The sequence below is a fragment of the Danio aesculapii genome, chromosome 5 (genome assembly GCF_903798145.1).
Source record: "Danio aesculapii chromosome 5, fDanAes4.1, whole genome shotgun sequence".
NCBI lineage: Eukaryota > Metazoa > Chordata > Actinopteri > Cypriniformes > Danionidae > Danio > Danio aesculapii.
In genome coordinates this window covers 61760523-61780648 of record NC_079439.1, presented here as the reverse complement: position 1 = coordinate 61780648, position 20126 = coordinate 61760523, and the positions used below count along the sequence as shown (strand labels likewise).

The 20126-nt window shown below is 34.9% G+C and overlaps 1 protein-coding gene across 5 annotated transcripts in view; it reads right to left on the bottom strand.

The window, feature by feature from the left end:
• doc2b (double C2-like domains, beta) overlaps positions 1–20126 on the bottom strand; it is a 460613-nt gene that overhangs the window by 399868 nt on the left and 40619 nt on the right. For 2 of the 5 annotated variants that reach the window (XM_056458622.1, XM_056458620.1), the window contains exons 2-4: positions 17007–17096; positions 13572–13715; positions 9552–9681 (exon numbers count right to left, since the gene is read on the bottom strand). In XM_056458622.1, the coding sequence (XP_056314597.1) occupies positions 9552–9681; positions 13572–13715; positions 17007–17083 (351 nt within the window). In that variant the 5' untranslated portion in view covers positions 17084–17096. Of the gene's footprint in view, positions 1–9551; positions 9682–13571; positions 13716–16745; positions 16791–17006; positions 17097–20126 lie in introns of those variants that run through there. The other 3 variants (XM_056458623.1, XM_056458621.1, XM_056458624.1) reach the window with 2 other exon arrangements.

Here is a 20126-nt window from a genome sequence, read left to right as displayed (position 1 = left end):
AACCAAGGTGTTAATTTATTGCCATAAGCTAAAGTATCTGCACTGATTTAATATGCATGTAAAGCACTATAGCTGCACTTTAATTGCCCCAGTCATGATAGTAATGTTTTATTAGTGCATCTATATTTGACTGATTTGTGTACTCCACCACTGCTGACAAGGGCTCCAAAGTGCCTAAATGAGACTGTAAAAATAAACATTACCATGAAATTCTTAATAAAAGCATAAATACATTAAGGGTGTTTATTTGCTGAAATTATTATTAAAATCTGTATTGTGAAAAGTATATTTGTAAGGTTTTTGTGTATATTATATATATTGAAAAGGGGAAAAAAAACAATAATTTGTTGTATAAATGCTGTAATGTTTAATATAATAATATATCATATTTCATATAATATTATTATAATAATAATAATATAATATTTCATTAAAAATGCGTGAAGGTCATGTGACCATCAGGAAGAACGCAGCATCTCATTTCTCACAGGATGCGATCTCTGTTCTCGCTGTCTCCTGAGTTTGTTGGCAAGAATGGTCTTCGAGGACGCAAGCCTGTTCTCTGGGTTCTTGGAATTGAGAAACAGCCAATATATTGTTTCAGCATCGATGTCGCAATGTGCGAATCTACAATAGTCACATTGCAGGATTAAGCAATTTTAAGTGTATGTAAACCATTTGGACACATAAAATGATAAAGTTTGCCACTAACAAAGATTAATTGTGTTTAACTAGTTATACAATAAAAACTATAGTTTAATTTTAGCATATTTCAGTTATTATATTGAATTTATGTAACTCAATACTGTTTCATTTTTACTTAGTTCTCTTGTTCTCATCTGTGCTTTTATATATAATATAAATATATTTTGCATATTTTATGCAGATGAGCTCCCCTAATAAAAAAATCATCCCAATCAGTGTAAAAATATGAATTCATTCTAAATAGTCATCTTGTAAAATTACATTCGTATCGCAATATATTTCATATAAAAGAACAAAATATTGCGATGTCTGTTTTTTCCAATAAATCATTTCAATGTGGTGATGCTATTGGCCCATGAACATTTCATGCTTGTTGTCAAACTTGTTTAATAACTGTAACAAGAGGCAATTCAATCCAGCGTTGCTAGGCCTATTTTAGGGGGGCAGTAGCCCTCCTATATTTCTACTCAGCCACCCTAAAACTTTTGCGGTTAGCTCATAAACTATACACTAAATTATCGCCTCAGTCCCCTTTAAATTTCAAGGAAACGGCGGCAGAATTCAGCTCCTCCCAGTCTTGTTTTTCATTTAATTAGCAAACAGCCGCAGACAGCAAGAGAACGAGGTTTGTGTTTATCGATCAATTGTTATAATATGTGCTTATTTGCAGTTCTTTGCTATAAATAACCATGTATCACCTGTATACCAATGTTATAGAGGAGCAGTCGGGTTTTCTCTGTGGTCACCTCATCAGCACAGCTGTTTCCTCCAGCGAAAAATGTAACTCTTAACGAACATTTCTTTATTTTTATTTCAAAATGAACTACTAAAATAAAACACTTTACAGTTCGTGTGGCATTAACTACACCATTCAGTCTTGCGCAGAAAGGATTAAACACAGTGACAGAAGCACTTAGAGAATGTACTCCTTTAAACTGAGTCACAGCCAGAGATAGAAACATCAAGTGTTGTCTAGTATAAAAAAAAAATACTTCTTATTTTTATTATCATTCCGATCGTGAAATATGTGAATTAGCCTGTAAGTTATATATATATATATATATATATATATATATATATATATATATATATATATATATATATATATATATATATATATATATATATATATATATATATATGCCATTTAATTAGAAAAATGGCAGTTTATTTATTTAATACATGGAAACAAAAAATGGACTTGAATATAGAAAGTGGTTTTTACTACAGCAAACAGGTGGGTTGAGCCTTTTTGGCTTATTCAGAAACCAAATGGCTATGCCTGTCTATGTAATACAGTGGAATACTAGTATAGTAGTATACTATTAAATTACTACATATGAATGCGAGTGTGATGGTGTATAACTATAGCATAGAAAACGGAAGCCTAATAAATAGTCCTTATTGGAAAAATAATTTTTATCTCTTTTACTTTTCATTAATTAAACAATTGTATTTGTATTGCTTAAGGTGATATATTAACCAAACTTCTTCTCTGAGTGTGATACCCCTTGCATACTAATGAAGCATTCTTGCAAAAGTAGTTGAAGCTGATGGAAAAGCAAAGGCCTGAATGTCTAGCTCTGCAGCTAAACTTCCTGCGAACAGAGATGTGTTGAAACTGAACACAGTATATTTGCAGTTGAGAAGTCTTATGCTTTTAATGTAGTGCAGAGAATTCGTAGAAGAGGAAATATGTTTGGGTGCAGCCGCCAGAGGACTGGAGAATGATTGTGTGGAAAAATAAATGTAATCTAATTTCAAATGAACAATAATCAACATATCACTGAAAATGTATATTCTTTGGTTTTTAATTATAGAATTTCATTTACAGCCCAGCCATGAGGGACATTAAACCTTTGTCTTTCTGACTACTGACTGAGCCAAAGTGAAGCAAATGCTACGGGCACACTTTTAACGACTCTGCCTTTGTCTTCGGGTGATACTTTCAGGCCAAAGAAACCCCTTTGTTGATAAAGTTGTGTGGTTGGTGACTTGGCAAGTTTATTCACCTACCTACCTAATTCATTTGCATGCTTTGTTTAGCCATCTCCCCTCCTCCTAAAAACCCATTATCGACAGGACATCTTGGTCTCAAATTAGACTTGTGAAAAAAACTTGCAGACTGACCTGTTAGACCTGTTATATGACTGCAGATTAACCAAAACGTCTAAATAAAGGAATTCTACTGGTTTCAAATCTCCTGGACTGGGTACTCTTCATTCATTTTATTTTTTATTTTTTTAAAACAATTGACAAGTGACCAATTCCCCTTAAACCTGTTAATATCAGCTGTGTATAAATTCTTGAGTCAGGAAATGTAGAGTTGCTGTGCACCTCCTGAACGAAATTGACCCTTCGCTAAGCCACACACGAAAACCGCCACAAACCAATCGTGGCTTAGCAACCGTAGCTACCCGCAGGAGGTCTGTCAAGCTTTCAAGTGAGGGAAACAAGCCAAAGCGTTGTGCATATGGATTGTTCAAATCTGACACCCGGTCTCCTAAAAGTTTGGATGGTGGTGAAATTTTTTTTTCCCTTTTCAAAACTTAAAACCCAAAGGGGAAAATGCCAGAGTGGATCAAGCTGTGTGAGGGGCACTAAAGGAGCCCACACATTCAGTGATAGACAGCAATAACTCAAAAAACCTCCCACCCTAAAAAGATCTAAACTGTGTTTCCTACAAAAATACAAAGCAGGTTATGTTTCCCAGCAGTCTTTTTCTTTTTTTCCGCTCGATATTATGAGCACTGCTCCGTTTAAGCCCTCGCCATAGTAGTCATAGTAATAGAAATCATACTTCCATCTATTTCAAGCTACGAAACTTTGAAATTACATAAACAGAACAAAACAGAGATGTGATCACAATCTGAGCACTTGCGATCAATATACTTCACCAGCAGCTGTTTTCCAGTAATTTATAACCCTCATGTCCATGTCAGTGCTACAGTTCACTGATGTTTTCGTCCGTTGTTTAGATTTAGTCATTGGTGATGGCGTTATACGGGGTTAGTGTCTGCTTTTATAGTTGGTGTCTGATTAATATTTGTTGGTAGGGAAAATCTATCTGTTCACTTCTGCTATTTATACTTTGATTTGCATTACAATTTATTTATTTTTTCCACTGAACTGCAAATTAGAATAGAAATGGTATAAAAAGCACACAAGCGTACTGACAGTTATAGCTACTGTATATTGTTATGGGTCAGTGATGCTAATATTCGCCACAAATCCATCAATTTCCCCTGTCTGGCTGTTCTTTCTATGAATGAATTATGTAAAAGCACTGTCCACGCGTGTTTCCTCGTCGGTTAGTAATGCTATATTTCATTGCAGTACAATTAATATAGCAGGCTTTTATGGCAAAAAAAAAAAAAAAGAGAAAAATAAAAGTTTATTTTTAGATCATTTTTAAATTTCACCTCTCCTGCTGTGCACTAACTAATGTTAAGCTGTTGAATGGTCAGTGTATAAGGTGGATAGGCTAACCTAGCTTCAACTTTGAGTAAATATTTTCTAATCGGTTATGCCTATTGTCACGAATTTACCCCTGTAATGCAAACTGCAGTCCCTTTTTTGTCTGGCTTTCTCAGATATCTCACCTGTTCGCCAAAAATGACTAATTATATCCCTGGCAATGTCTGACACTGGTGCATACACATTGTAAAAGCCATGCCAAGCACGAAAGCTTGACAGGCATAGCAACAGTAACTAAGGAGGGCGGGGCTTAGCAAAGGATTGCATTGAGGATACTGGGAATTCCAATCATCGAATCATTCATTTGTACCTATTAAATAACTAATATTTTTGACATTGAAGAAAACCCTCTGCTGACCTTTTTACTGAACGCTCATGAAATCGAATATACATTCCAACATGCTACAGTTGTGTCGTACCACAGCGACAACATAATAACTACAACAGTTTAACTCAAGCAATTATCTATAGTATTCTTCCAAACTATAGTATTACTTTAGTATTTTTTTCATGTAACGTAATAGCTTATACAGCATCTACTGCCTCGATGACAGGCAAATATATTTTGTTCAGTAGAAAACTCTGCCCTCTTCATTATATAAGGATCATGCCCAACATATGTGGTTATTTTCTATTATATCTCTTTTGAAATATGGTATAAATGGCAAAAATACAAACTTTCCTCTGTGTCTCCCATTCATTTTTTACTTCCTGCCCTCCATCTGAATTCCGCGCAGCACCAGAACCACATGATTGCAAACAACCTAGACAAATCTTTCTATTTGATGTTGAAACATAAGAGTTGTGAAGTATTAAATGAAGGAAGGTCAATATTTGCATTTGCATTAGTTCAGTCAATGTTCTAGTGTGGTGAAAAGCTGCGGAACAAGTGTTACGACAAATCCCTTGTCAAAAGCCTACAGCCGCTTTACTAAAACCATGGTACACTTTCCCTGCAAATCTAGCAATTTAAACCCAGTTTCCATATGGTAAATGATCAACAGTTTATTCCACAGCTGGCCATATATTGCCTCAACACGGGGGTGTTACCAATCTAATAATTATAATAATGACCAATTCATTAATTCCCCCATTGTAATTCCACTGAGGTGTAGAAACAGCAGCTGTTGAGGATGATCACAGGTCATGAGAGAGCAGGAGTGATGTGAGCTCCGGCTCCCACTAACAGATGCTCGTCCTCGCCGGCACAGACCTGCTGTTTCGCTCTTTAACACTTCTTAGTCCTGTGTCAAGTCGCAGTGTGTGTCTGTCTCCAAGTAAACTACAAACTGTGATCCCAAAGTTCAGAGGAAAGTACCTCGTCTTGTTTTAAGTTGTGCAATGGAAGTCAAGGAGTGTCTCAGGTAAACACTGCCCCCTTGTGGTTAAATGTGTGTGTTAAATGTTTCTAATAATTTATTTAGATAGTAGTAATGTATGAGACAGAAACTCAAATAAGTTCTTTCTTCTGATAAACACAAAAGAAGATATTTTGAAAAATGCTGATACACTTCCATAGCATTTTTGTAGTATTATGTTAATGGTTACAGGAATTCAGCTTTCTACAAAATATCTTATGTTGTGTTCAACAGAAGAAACTCAAACGTTTAAAACCACATGAGGGAGATTATATGATGAGATCATTTTAATTTTTGGGTGAACTTCATGTGTGTGTGTTTGAAAATAAGGCCTGAAACATAATACGAGAGGGCCAAGTACACACCACAGCTAAATTTCAACTTGAGAGCTTAATCCTATTCTGAACGCACACAATTCTGCCATTTACTAGTGTGACAATAGCTCTTTACAACCCTATTAACTTAGGCAGTTTCCCATTCCCTATTATAGTACATGCACAGTAATTAAAACCCATTACATTGTCATCAATGTTTACACTTTTTCAATTGTATCTTCACTTTTCCTAATCAGGTGTATTCATATGCATTTTAGGCTAATTCCCTATCCAATCTTTCATGGACATCAAATTCAAGGACTTTTAAAATCACTAATAATTTTAAATCGAGCACCTCATGTTATCCACAGCCCTTTACATCATCCATGTCTCTGCAGAAGATCAGCAAAAACTAAAAAATGAATAAATAAAGGATAAAGTGTACATTTATGATTACACTCACCGGCCACTTTATTAGGTACATCTTACTAGTAACGGATTGGACCCCCTTTTACCTTCAGAACTGCCTAAATCCTTTGTGGCATGGATTTAACGAGGTACTTGCCCATCTGCAAGGTACAATCATGCCACGTTCAAAGTCACTTAAATTACCTTTCTTCCTCATTCTGATGCTTGGTTTGAACTGCAGCAGATCGTCTTGATCATGGCCGTTTCTCAATCATAAGAACGCAGAGAATGGACTCATAGTTTTGTGGAGAACGGTCTTGCCAAGTTACCTTGAAAGAACGAACTCGGGAGACCGTGAGAACAGAGAACGCGTCCTGTGAGAAAAAAAGATGCTGCGTTCTTCCCTGTTTCTTACTAATGGTCACATGACCTTCACGTGTTTTTAATGGAAAATTAAACATTACAGCATTCATACAACAATATATTGCTCCCCTTTCCCCCCCCTTTTCGCAATATATATTATGCATAAAGACCTTACAAATATACTTTGCACATGGAAATAAAACAAATTTTAATACAAATTTCTGAAAAATAAACACCCTTAATGTGTTTATGCCTTTATTAAGATTTTTAAGGTGATGTTTACTTTTACAGTCTCATTTTGGGAAACTCCTGAGATAAATAAGTTATACCTCTGAACTTTAATAATAAATCTATATAAAATGCTGTGCTTTCCACCTCCTTTTTTCAGCCGCAATGATTTCTGGGACTTCTCTAGTGAGTTTTGCACTGAAGTCTGCATCGATGCGTCCTCGATATCAAGAACACATCCAGGAACTTTCACGCGTCCTCGGTTCTGTCGGTCTTGAGATTTGGAACTAAATTTTGGCAGTTGATGATGACGTTATACGAGAACAACAGCAGCTCTGCACAAGACGTTTGGCCAGCGGAGAAATTAAAATGATCATGCCCAACTGAGCCTGGTTTCTCTCAAGGTTTTTTTTCTTCACTTCCGCCATTAGTGAAGTTTTTTTTCCCTCTCCGCTGTCGCCACTGGCTTGCATGGTTCGGGATCTATAGAGCTGCGCATCGTTGGATTTGCTCTTCAATATTTGGACTCTCAGTAGTGATTATTAAACCACACTGAACTGAACTAAACTGAACTGAACTTAAACACTGAAAACTGAACTACACTGTTCCTATTTACTGTGACCTTTTATGTAAAGCTGCTTTGACACAATCTACATTCTATAAGTGCTATACAAATAAAGGTGAATTGAATTAAATTGAACATGAGGACACAAGAATGCTGAAGAACGCATATTGAGAAACAGCCCATGTCTACATGCCTAAATGCACCGAGTTGCTGCCATGTGATTGGCTGAATAGAAATTTATGTTAACGAGCAGTTGGACAGGTGTACCTAATAAAGTGGCTGGTGAGTGTATAGTGCCATGAAAGTCATTCCTGTACCTAACATTTCATTTTCACTTAATATTTACATTACAACGTCATAATGACAATGTTTTGGATGTGTCATTTTCAAACAAACAATTTTAAGTCATTTTCAAAGAACTTTAATACAATTGATTAAATTCAATAATGGTAATATTCAAATGCTTTTTCTGAAGTATTGATATATTGCATTATAGTTTATGCATAAGATTTAGGAATATCTTATTTTTTTCATTCAGTTTTTAAAAATCAGCAAAGTACAGTTATTGAAATAGCAACAAACTTCAAATTTAAGCACTTTCAAGGACCTATGTTTGTTTTTAAGTACTAAGCGTTGAATTCATATGTCTGAAATTCAAGTACTTTCAAGAAGCATGGGAACACGGACTAATATTTGATTGAGTATTTTTATTACATGTTTTATTTATTTCAATGTGTACTTTCAAAGTGTGGGAATGACTGTATTGTGATCCCAGCCCTTCCAGGTACTTAAAAATAATGTTTTTAAAAATCTGAATGACGTCCCGACCTTTTTATACAGTGTGTGTGTGTGTGTGTGTGTGTATTGTCTTCAACATAATGAAGAAAGTCAAATAGGTCTGAAATAAGTAAAGGGTGAGCACATGATGACAGAATTTTAAGTTTTGGGTGAACTATCATCTCTTAAACAACAAATTTTCTAGAGATTGTAGTTATCAAATGTAGCTTGCAGCGCCATCTGTTGGTAAAAATAATCACAATATGCTTGCTCTGGTAAACAGAAGCTTCATGTTTGTCCGGGTTTCGCATTTATATTTGTCAACTGTTTTGAACATGCTGTACAATGTTTGCATGACAGTTCAAGTTGGAAATAGAACAACAACAACAAAATGTCACTGTGAGCAGAAAATAAGAACGTCTGGTTAACCTTGAGTGTATGGAAATGAGCAACTATTTATTAAGATGTGACACAAAAATCACAGGGAACGATGTACATCTTGACTCGTTAATGGCCATGAAGCTGGTTAGCAGTGAACATTTCATTTTACTTCGCACCAACTCTGGATTTTGTCTTTTAGCATTGTAGTAACTTATGACTAACTTCCTTCAGTGCAGGTTACTAAGAAAACTGGTTAAGTTGAGCACAAATAGACACATTTCTGATAGATTATCTGGCTCCAAATTACAGGAAATTATTTATTATTCTTACTTGATATGATTTACATAATATTTACATGCCACAAATTTACTAATCATTATAATTTTTTGTTTAAATTAATATGAAGGATGAAAGAAGTATGAAACAAGTAGTATACAATATAAATAAGTTTTTGAATCAATATATACCTATAATTAGTTGTACTGATAAAGCAAGTCCTTTTTGATTAGTTTTCTTAAATGGCTAGCTTTTAATTTTTCTATGGAAATGTTTAAATTTAAGAAGTACAACTTTAAGTAGGGTCCTGTCATAATGTTAAATAACAGCCTGGCCAAAAGTGGACCACACACCTCATTTTGAACTTAAAGAAAATATTATTATTATTATTATTATTATTATTAATATTATTATTAATAATAATAATAATAATAATAATAATGTAAAAAGTAATGTAAAATTCCGGAGGAAACACAAAACCCATGTTTTCTATAGTTCTCTGCTATTTTTTTGTATGCACATAATGCTCTGACCATCTTTGAGAATGCTGCTCTCTGCTGCTCCAATGTGGCGTCTTAGACTTACTGCATGAGCCCACAGTGCTTATATGGAAATAACTTGGTGTAATTGTAAAAAGCCATGAGTGTGTGTGAGAGGAATAGTGAACATGATGTTTGAAATATTTAAAGCAGTTTTTACCATGCAGCAGTCCAAACAGAGGACAGATGAAGAGCCCAGCAGACCGAATACTTCTCCACACAACAGACATTGTGACAGGCCGTTTCCCATGGCGGAGCTCCTCATGTTGTCCAGACGCTCCACTAGACGCCTGAAAAACATATACACACAATAGTTTTAAAAATATTCTTATTCTTTATGCTGTGTAGTATGTTTTTATGTATAAATTAAATTACCTTCACTTCAGTTTGGTTCAAACAAAACTCAATGAATAATTACATTTTATTTTATAGCCATTTGGTTTAAAACTCTGGATACTCATATATACAGTATAATATATTATGTGATTTTTTTCAACAAGGATGCATTTAATTTAATAATAAAAAAAGTAACAAGACAGAAATTTATTTGACAAATTATTGCCATTTCAGAAGGCTACTCACGTAAAAGTCCTACCAGGGTAATTTTACATTAACAAAAACCATGGAAAGAAAAGAATTTTAAAAAGCTGAAAAGAGAAATAGTCCTTTGCTTTAAGTGTAAATTTAATTACAAAACCAAAATAAAAAAAAATAAATAATAAAAAAAAAATATATATATATATATATATATATATATATATATATAGACAATTAAAAAAATACTAAAACATTTCATATTAAATTTACTGATGAAATAGAAATCAATCTTTCTTCAGGACTAAGTCCACATGTTAATACTGATGTCTAAAGAATCATGAACACTACAATGGCAAACCGCAATGTCTTGCATTGTATATTTTTGATGTGTTTGTTTTTGTGCTGCTGGTATTTTAGCTGGTTTAGAACTGTCATGGATAAATACATACAAATAATACTGCTAGTAGGTTGAAGGCATGGGCTGGTATTAGATTTTGATGGTATGATAACCTCGGATATAAATATCATGGTTTCATTGTATTGTGACTACTGCTCTAAAATAAGTTCTTTTTAAATTGTCTGGGTAAAAAAAAAAACACAAAAAACCCTTTTGCCCATTGAAGAAAACACATAATACTATATATTATTATATACAATATATTATAATATTTTGGACCAATAAACATGTCAGGCTAAAGTATTAAAATAAATCATAGACATCTGCTCTCTTTATTACTTTCAAAAACACATATTTCTTTACAGCACATTCAAAAAAAACCTTACATATACATCAAGAATAACAAAATGGAATACATGGAATAACAAAAATTTTGCGGTTTTAAACCTTGACTTTTCCAAACCGCAGTAAACCTTGAAATCGATTATCGTCCCCTGTCTAGTAGGTTGTCGCAAATCCCTGTCTTAATGAGCAATTCACTTGATTATTCGTTTAATAAAACACATATTATCTCTAATAATAAAGTTTTTATGTGCATTTAGGGATATTTCGGTTTTGGAAATATTCATTTACAGACTCCCACTATATCTATGGCCTCCTCAATCTTAAATTCAGCTTCAATTGTCATTAAATAATTTCAGATTTTTTATCTTTTTTTGGCCATTTACTACAGTGCATCTGGAATGTATTCATAGCGCTTCACTCTTTCCACATTTTTTTATGTTACAGCCTTATTTCCAAATGAATTAAATGACATTTATTTCTTAAAAATTCTACACACAATACCGCATAACGACCATGTGAAAAAAGATTTTTTTAAATTGTTGCTAATTTATTAAAAATAAAAAACCTGAAAAATCACATGTACATCAGTATTTACAGCCTTTGCTCAATACTTTGTTGATGCCCCTTTGGCAGCAATTACAGCCTCAAACCTTTTTGAATATGATGCCCCACGCTTAGCACACCTGTCTTTGGGAATTTTCGCCCATTCCATTCCAGAGATGTTCAATGGGATTTAGGTCTGGGCTCTGGCTGGACCACTCAAGGACATTCAAAGAGTTGTTGTGAAGCCACTCCATTTATATTTTGGCGGTGTGCTTTGGGTCATTGTCCTGCTGGAAGATGAAGATTTCAATTTTAGTCTCATCAGACCAGAGAATTTTGTTTCTTATGGTCTGACAGTCCTTCAGATGCCTTTTGGCAATTCCAGGCGGGCAGTGGCTTCCGTCAGGCCACTCTACCATAAAGGCCTGATTGGTGGATTGCTGCACAGATGGTTGTCCTTCTTTAAAGTTCTCCTCTTTCCACAGAAGACTGCTGGAGCTCAGACAGAGTATCTATCGGGTTATTGATCACCTCCCTGAATAAGGTCCTTCTCCCCCGATCACTCAGCTTAAATGGCCGGCCAGCTTTAGGAAGAGTCCTGGTGGTTAAATATCCTCCACTTATGGATGATGGAGGCCACTGTGCTCATTGGAACTTTCAGAGCAGCAGACATTTTTCTGTAACCTTCCCCAGCCTCGAGACAATCCTATCTCTGAGGTGTACAGACAATTCCTTTGTCTTCATGCTTGGTTTGCGCTTTGTCATGCACTGTCAACCCTGGGACCTTACATAGACAGTCCAATCAACTGGACATTCCATATTCCATATATGTATAGAGCAGCGCATATACATATATTCACATGTACACACACGCACACAGTTGAAGTCAGAATTATTAGCCCCTCTAAATAATTGGCCCCCGTTTATTTTTTTTCCCTAATATCTGTTTAACAGAGAGATTTTTTTCTAAACATTCCAACACATTTCTAAACATAATAGTTTTAATAACTCATTTTTAATAACTGATTAATTTTATTTATCTTTGCCATGATGACAGTAAATAATATTTTACTAGATATTTTTCAAGACTCTTCTATACAGCTTAAAGTGACATTTAAAGGCTTAAGTAGATTAATTAGGTTAACTAGGCAGGTTAGGGCAATTAGGCAAGTTATTGTATAATGATGGTTTGTTCTGTAAACTATCAAAAAAATATAGCTTAAAGGGGCAAATAAATTTGACCTTAAAATGTTTTTTTTTAATTAAAAACTGCTTTTATTCTAGCCAAAATAAAATAAGACTTTCTCCAGAAGAAAAAAAATAAATAAATATATATAAATAAATATAAACACAGACACAGACAGACAGACAGACAGACACAGACACACACACACACACACACACACACACACACACACACACACACACACACACACACACACACACAATTAAAATAATAAATAAAAACAAATGGTACCGTTTGTTATAGCAACTGGGCCCATTTTGTTATTATTCTGGTCCTGCTAACAACTATTAAAAAAAACTAAACAATAAAAAAACACTAAGTGAACAATATTTATTATTATTATTATTATTATTATTATTATCCTATTATTATTATTATTATTATTATATAGGCCTTGTTCGGAAACCAAGCGCTGCTCGGAAATGGCTATCTTTGCTCAGCATTAGGTGCACAGCTGCAACGTTTTAGCAGCGAACTATGCCTTTATTTTAATGACAAATGTCTAATAATACTGCTAATTTACGTTTTTATTTATGCATACACAATGAATGTAAGCCTGATAACTGATCAAATGATAGAATATGTAAACTTAGTTTATATGTATAATTAAATAATAATAATCAGGGGAAAATAGGCGTTTCAGCTCCGCCTACATCTGTATAATACATTTTAAAGTCGTTTTTCCATTTTCCTACCCTAAATAAAAAAAGAAAATCGAGCCAAAGAAAAACGTCTGTTTTCTTAATTTTCCTTTTTTTGTTTGAAAATGGATATGGAATGGACGGAAGATATCCTGATTGTCCCCGGTCACATTTAAGTATTATTTTGCATAGATAATGAATTCAGTTCAATGTAAATTGAACACTTGTTTCATGTCAATGTACCTGCATCCACACAATGAAATGTTATAAATCTCACCAATACAAACCAGATGTTTCTCATGAAGTATTTTAAACAGGCATTATCTTTATATTAAGTCAAGCAAAAAATATCAGTTATGCGACCTGACTCAAAACCTCTTGAAATCCCTTAAACTCAAAATGTTCTTCTGACAGGATGTTGTGTGAGGCATGAGAAAGCATCAATGTGCAGCAAGAGCGATAAAGACTGACCCAATGCGGTGTTGCTCAATGAGCTCGAGCTGCTCAGCGCGGTGAATGACACTCATGATAAGATCCAGCTCTCTCTTCTCCAGCGCCTGAGCTTTCCTCTGTCTCTCTGACTGAAATGTGTGGATCGACCAACCAGTGTGCAACCTGGGAGAAAAACAGAAAAGCAGATGAGACAAAAAAAGGATTCATCAGAAATAGATCACAGAAAAATGAGAGGTTTTGATTAGTGCTCTGTTAGGGCTGTGCAATATGACTATACAGCTGAGTCAAAATTATTAGCCCTCCTTTGATTATTTTTTTTTTCAAATATTTCCCAAATTAAGTTTAACAGAGCAAGAAATTTTTCCACAGTATTTAATATTTTATTATCTTCATTTTTTTAAATATTATTAGCCCTCCTACAGCACAGGTGTCAAACTCAGTTCCTGGAGGACCGCAGCTCTACAGAGTTTAGTTTCAACTTTAATTAAACACACCCGATCAAACTAACTGAGTCCTTGTTCCTGAGGGCTTGTTTAAAACCTACAGGTAAAGCTGCGGTCACACTGGACTTTTCTCCCCATAGATTTCCATTCATATACACAAATGCGTCAAGCAGGTCCCACACCAGAAGCGCCGCTTGGCAGCGCGGTGCGTAGCGCCATACATTTCAGAATTCTAAACATAGGTTTCTATCAGGGTACACACACCGGTGCCGCAAGTCGGCGGCTGTCCATGGTTGTCCACAGCGCCCAGCCATGACTCAGGACACTGTTGATTTCTCTGTCGTGCCACAGAGCGCCATCTGATTAGTTTCATATTAAACATCATGCGAATGTCTGCGTCTGGTGTGTGATACTTTTAACCGTCATGTGCGCGCCGTTTCGCGGCGCTTCTGGTGTGCGACCTGCTTCAGCCAGGAAACACAAGCTCGTGTGACAAGTTTCGCAGTTCGCTGCATTCCAAAGTTCAAGCTAGGTGAACTCTGACCTGCGAAATCAAGTGACTGCAGAAGACCAATCGAATAGAATGTCTAATCATCTTGTTTAATCTTGCATGCTCAAACTTTAGTGTGACCGTGGCATTAGTGTGTTGAAGCAGGGTTGAAACTAAAACAGGGCTGCGGCCCTCCAGAAACTGAGTTTGACACCCCGGTCTACAGAATAAACCATTGTACAATAATTTGCCTAATTACTCTAACTTGCCTAATTAACCTAGTTAAGACTTCAAATATCACTTTAAGCTGAATACCAGTCTATATACAGTCTATAGAAAATATATAGTAAATATTATGTACTGTCATTATGACAAAGATAAAAGAAATTAGTTAATAAAACTATTATGTTTAGAAATGTCGGCACAGTGGCTCAGTGGTTAGCACTGTTGCCTCACAGCAAGAAGGTCGCTGGTCGACCTGAATCAGTTGGCATTACTGTGTGGAGTTTGCTCCGGTTTCCCCCACAGTCCAAAGACATGCGCTATAGGTAAATTGAGTAAACAAATTTAGCCATAGTGTGTGAACGTGAGAGTGTATGGGTGTTTCCAAGTAATGGGTTGCAGCTGGAAGAGCATCCGCTGCATAAAACATATGCCGGTATAGTTGGCGGTTCATTCTGCTGTGGAGACCTCTGATAAATAAGGGACTAAGCCATAGAAAACTAAATGAATGAATCTGTAGAAATGTGTTGAAAAAAAATCTCTCCGTTAAACAAAAATTAAGGAAACAATACAGGGGGGGGGGGGGGGGGCTTCAACTGTATATTGTATAGACAAAATAATAAGTCTATAATTTAATATTATAATCTATTAATTATTTTGAGCTGTCACAAAGCTTCAGCTTAGTCCCTTTATTAATCTGGGGTCGCCACAGCGGAATGAACCACCAACTTAGCCAGCATATGATATACACAGTGGATGCCCTTCCAGTTGCAACCAATCACTGGGAAACACAAACAATTTTTTTATAATTTATATGAGCGCAATATAACACAACAGACTGAAACATCGTGATAAAGTTGCAATCTTGAAAGTACAAAGTTTACATTTAGCAGTTTATTCAGCAAGATGTTTTCATCATTTTTATTTTGAACATGCAATAAGTTAAATGTTTTATACTTCATAACTTTTTTAATATTTCTACATTTTGAATCAAACATTTGCTCTGAAGAGTTAAATAAAGTGTGGTATATGGTCACATTTGAATGAGTAAATGTCTGAGAATATCCTTTAAAATGTAATAAAAGGAATGTGGTCAAACACTATTAATTGGTTGAACTTACAGAAATGATATTATATCATTAAATATATTGTTCTCAGTAAGATAACTTGTTTCGTGTTACATGATTTATGTCAAGTCTTTCAGCCCTAGGCTCTCTATATTACCACAATATAGTTTTTACCTTTATAAACTAACACGTCTATGACAATGTTAATGCCTGAAAGCAGAACTAAACAGTACTACTTGTTTTTGGCACACATACTCCATTTATCTGAATCAGACCCAACAGTGGCACAATGTAAGTTTACTATAGGGTTGTTAAGATCTGGATAGGTCTAAAATTTAATGTATACAATCAGCTTCAAAATTAAAAGAAGCACTCGAGTTTAGTAAAGAACATTATATGTTCTCTTTTTTTTTTTTTTTAAGTCAGGTGAAACAGCAGTGACGTTCTCAATGGCACTGACAGACAGGAGAAACAGTGTGCCATGATTAATGAATGAGGCTATTCATGCATTTACTGTAGTACCAGTAACTGCACCGTGGAATGCAAATGAACTGTTATTAAGACAAATCATTTGTATTTATATTTAATATATTCAGGCTAGTGTTTTTTTATACTATTCTTAAATACATTTAGTATTTTTCAGTACGGTAATGACACGTATATGTAAGATAACTACCCATTACTATTATTATGAGGATCTTATTGTATGGTATGAAATAATGAATGGCAATGTTTAATTTAAATAAAAGTCTGAATAATGTATTTCTGTCAGATGTTCTTGTATTAATGAACATCAAAGTACATCACAAAGTCAGGGAATAAAAACCTGTTTTAGTATGAATATCACTCATTAGAACAAGCAGGAATTCAATTTATTTCTCCATTAAGAGATTTTCTTCAAGAAAAAGGCCCCCAAACATTAAATCAACCAACATCTTTCATAAATATTTATCAACATAAAAAGTTCTACCTCAGCTTTGTGAAATGTTCATCGGATTGGCGCATTTGTCATGTCCTAACAATAAAAGAGTAGTTTAAATTATGCTTTCTACATGTTTTGCAAAAGGTTGCTTCTAAAGCTGAAACATGCATGTAAAGATTTTGAAAGAACTTTAGTTTTGATAATGCAAACGTGTTTTTGAAAATACTTATCATAGGATGATTTGACAAATGACATGCTGAAATGTAATTTGCACAACAGATCAACCTTCAAAAAAAAAAAAAAACTTACTTTGCTCTAAGCGTGAGTTGTCGGTCATTTGGACAGACCCACTGCTCGTTCTCACTGCCGAACATAGTGTCTGTCATGTTTCGCTTGCTGCTGTAACAAATCAGAATGATTAAAATCATTATCAGAAAATCTGTTGAATTAAGAACATGTAGAAACATGAAACTATAACACCCCCATATGTACATAGCTTTAAGACATATGCCCATATTCAATAATCTGTTTGCACAATATCGATTGTGGGCCTTTAGAAATACCATTTAAACTTTAAGTGCTTTAAGGATGTCCAGATTGTATTTGCTGTGCCAAATGCCTATATACTTAATTACTCAACTAGTTAATTAGCTTAATAATTCAAATATTAACATTTTCACGTTAATCGGACCTACTACAGTATATGCAGTAATATAGTTTGAAAATTCTGAGATTATTTATATAGTATAGCAGTATGAGACTTCAATTGTTAACATTAAACTCACAAAGAAATAACTTGAATAACTAATTGTTAATTTCCTAATGCTTAATAACATGTAAAATTTATTGTCATAATTGTTTTACTAAATTAATTTAATAAGAACCGATACAATTCAGTTGTATTTTTTAAGTAATATTAAAATAGTAATTAATAAACCTGGCTTTTCTCACATTCTCAAAACATTTACCAATGACACTTTATTGTGCAATGTTACCTATTGCTCTATAATCCTTCTGTAATTTAATATAGATCACTTACTTTGAACATGTACATACAATAATTATATATATATATTATGAAAACACCTTACACTATAATAAAAGCTTCATCAATTAATTGCAACAAGACAATTTGATACCATCAGTAGCCTAGTTTGTGTGTTGTGTTGCATTTAATTAGATAAACATGTAAAGACACAGTGTGACTGATTATTGGCTTATTCATAAACCACCAAAACATTGTGCCGTCGAATATAATAGTCTTTATTATAACATTTAATGGTGAAATAACAAAGCACTGTCTTAACTGGAATGATTATTGCATGTGTGTTTCTATGATCTGGTACTGCACAAGTCAATTAATAATTAATGAGGTACATGCAAGTTGAGTGAAAGGTGTAACATAAACAATTCTAGCAAGCAAAGATGTTAAAAAACACAATGGTTCTCATTGATGCTTTCTTCAAAACATTGAACTTTGTGTTCAACAGAAGAGAATAAGCCAAACAACTTTAAAACAAGTGAATGGGGAGTAAATGAAGACAGAATTTTAAAAAGTAATTCACGAATAATAAAGACCTTCCTAAAAATCTCATCAGAATTCACAAATGCTTCTTTTTGCTCTTTCTTCTTGTGGTAGAGGTGGGTAGGGGTGTAGGTGTCACGGACGAAAGTGGAGAGTGGAGGGTCGGGGGTTGTTGCGGACTAAAATGAAGAGGGGTGGAGATGTTGGTTTTCGGACGAAAGTGAAGAGCCGGGGGGTGGGTGGTAGTGTCATCTGTTGGGCGACTAATATGCGCCCTGCCACTAATGTACGTCCAAAACAAGCGGCAACATCCCACTGTCCCTGGTAAAACTAATACGGAAGTAACTGAAACTGCAATTCATCGGAATTCCACTAGGGCTGGCTCCGTAATGGAGCACATTTCTATTGAGCCCAATGTTAAAATGGCCAACTTTATGGCAGAAAAAAGGTATTTACAGCCTGGTACAAAATATAGCTGATGTATATAGCTAATATTACCCTTCATGACAACTGTGAAGGGGGTGAATTTTTTTATTACTCATCCGTTTCATTTATATCAAGTGTGCATAATTAAGAGCCTGGCCACTTGAGTGACAGCTAGGTCTCGCTGGTTACATTCACGTCACCTCAGCTGATTCTGGCTGATTAGCCACTGAGTTCGGCATGTACATCCTATTTTTGATTTGTTTTATGTGGCTTTCCAGAGATTGATTCATTCATTCATTTTCTTTTCGGCTTAGTCCCTTTAATAATCAGGGGTCGCCACAGCGGAATATACCGCCAACTTATCCAGCACATTTTTTTTTATCCAGCATGTGTGTATTTGGACGTAATTAGCTTTTTTCTCCTGTTAAAAAACGTCATAAGAACAATGCTTAGTGGCTCAATGTGTTAAAACAGTGTTTTTAAAAGTCTATACACTTTATTGATATAGTACACAACCAAGCACGTGTCATCAAAACACAAACGAGTCACAGTTGTTGAAGTATTAAGTGTTTCTCTCTAAGAAAAATCTGTCTAAGCAGAATGCTAGAAGGCATTTGTAGCTCCACTCACGCTCTGCCTTTGTTTGGTTACCCCCGGTCTGTGCGATGACAGCCGAACAAAATGGCGACGGTTGGCCACGCCCACTTATAGCTTCGTTTGCGTTCTTCAGAAACCTTTGGGCGACGTCACGATACTACGTCCATATTTCTTTCAGTTTATGGTCCGAACAGCTTTACAAACAAATTTACACACAACTTTGTTCTACTCGTGTTTTATGAATGAGGCCCAATATGTATATATGCATTCCATTTTTGTACTTAGTTCTCATGTAAAAGAAATATATATATTTTTTTATACACAAAACAAAAATAACAAACGTTAACATTACTTGTCTTAAAAAGTAACCAAGTAACACATTTAGTTAATTTAAGTGACTTCAGATTGTAATATATTAACGTATAGGTAAAGGTGAATCAAACAATCTAAAATGGCCATAGTGTATGAATGCGCATGTGAATGTGAGAGTGTTTCCCAATACTGGGTTGTGGCTGGAAGGGCATCCACCGTGTAGCTGGCAGTTCATTCTGCTGTGGCGACCCCAGATGAATAAGGGATGAAGCCAAAGGGAAATGAATGAAATAAAGATAATTTAATAATTAATGAATAAATTAAATACACTAATAAACGTTTTGTATTTACATGACATCGATTTACTGTACTGTACATAAACAAATCAGTCATTTAAAGCACCTATTCTAAAAAATGGCATTCTCCCATTCTCTCTGTCTCTAACACACACACACACACAATCTTCTCCTTTATGGCTAAGCACGGCCAAGTTTATTTACATTTCCATGAGAACTCCTGCACTTTATTTGGCTCCGCTGCACAGGCCTCAGGCACAGATGACAAAGCCT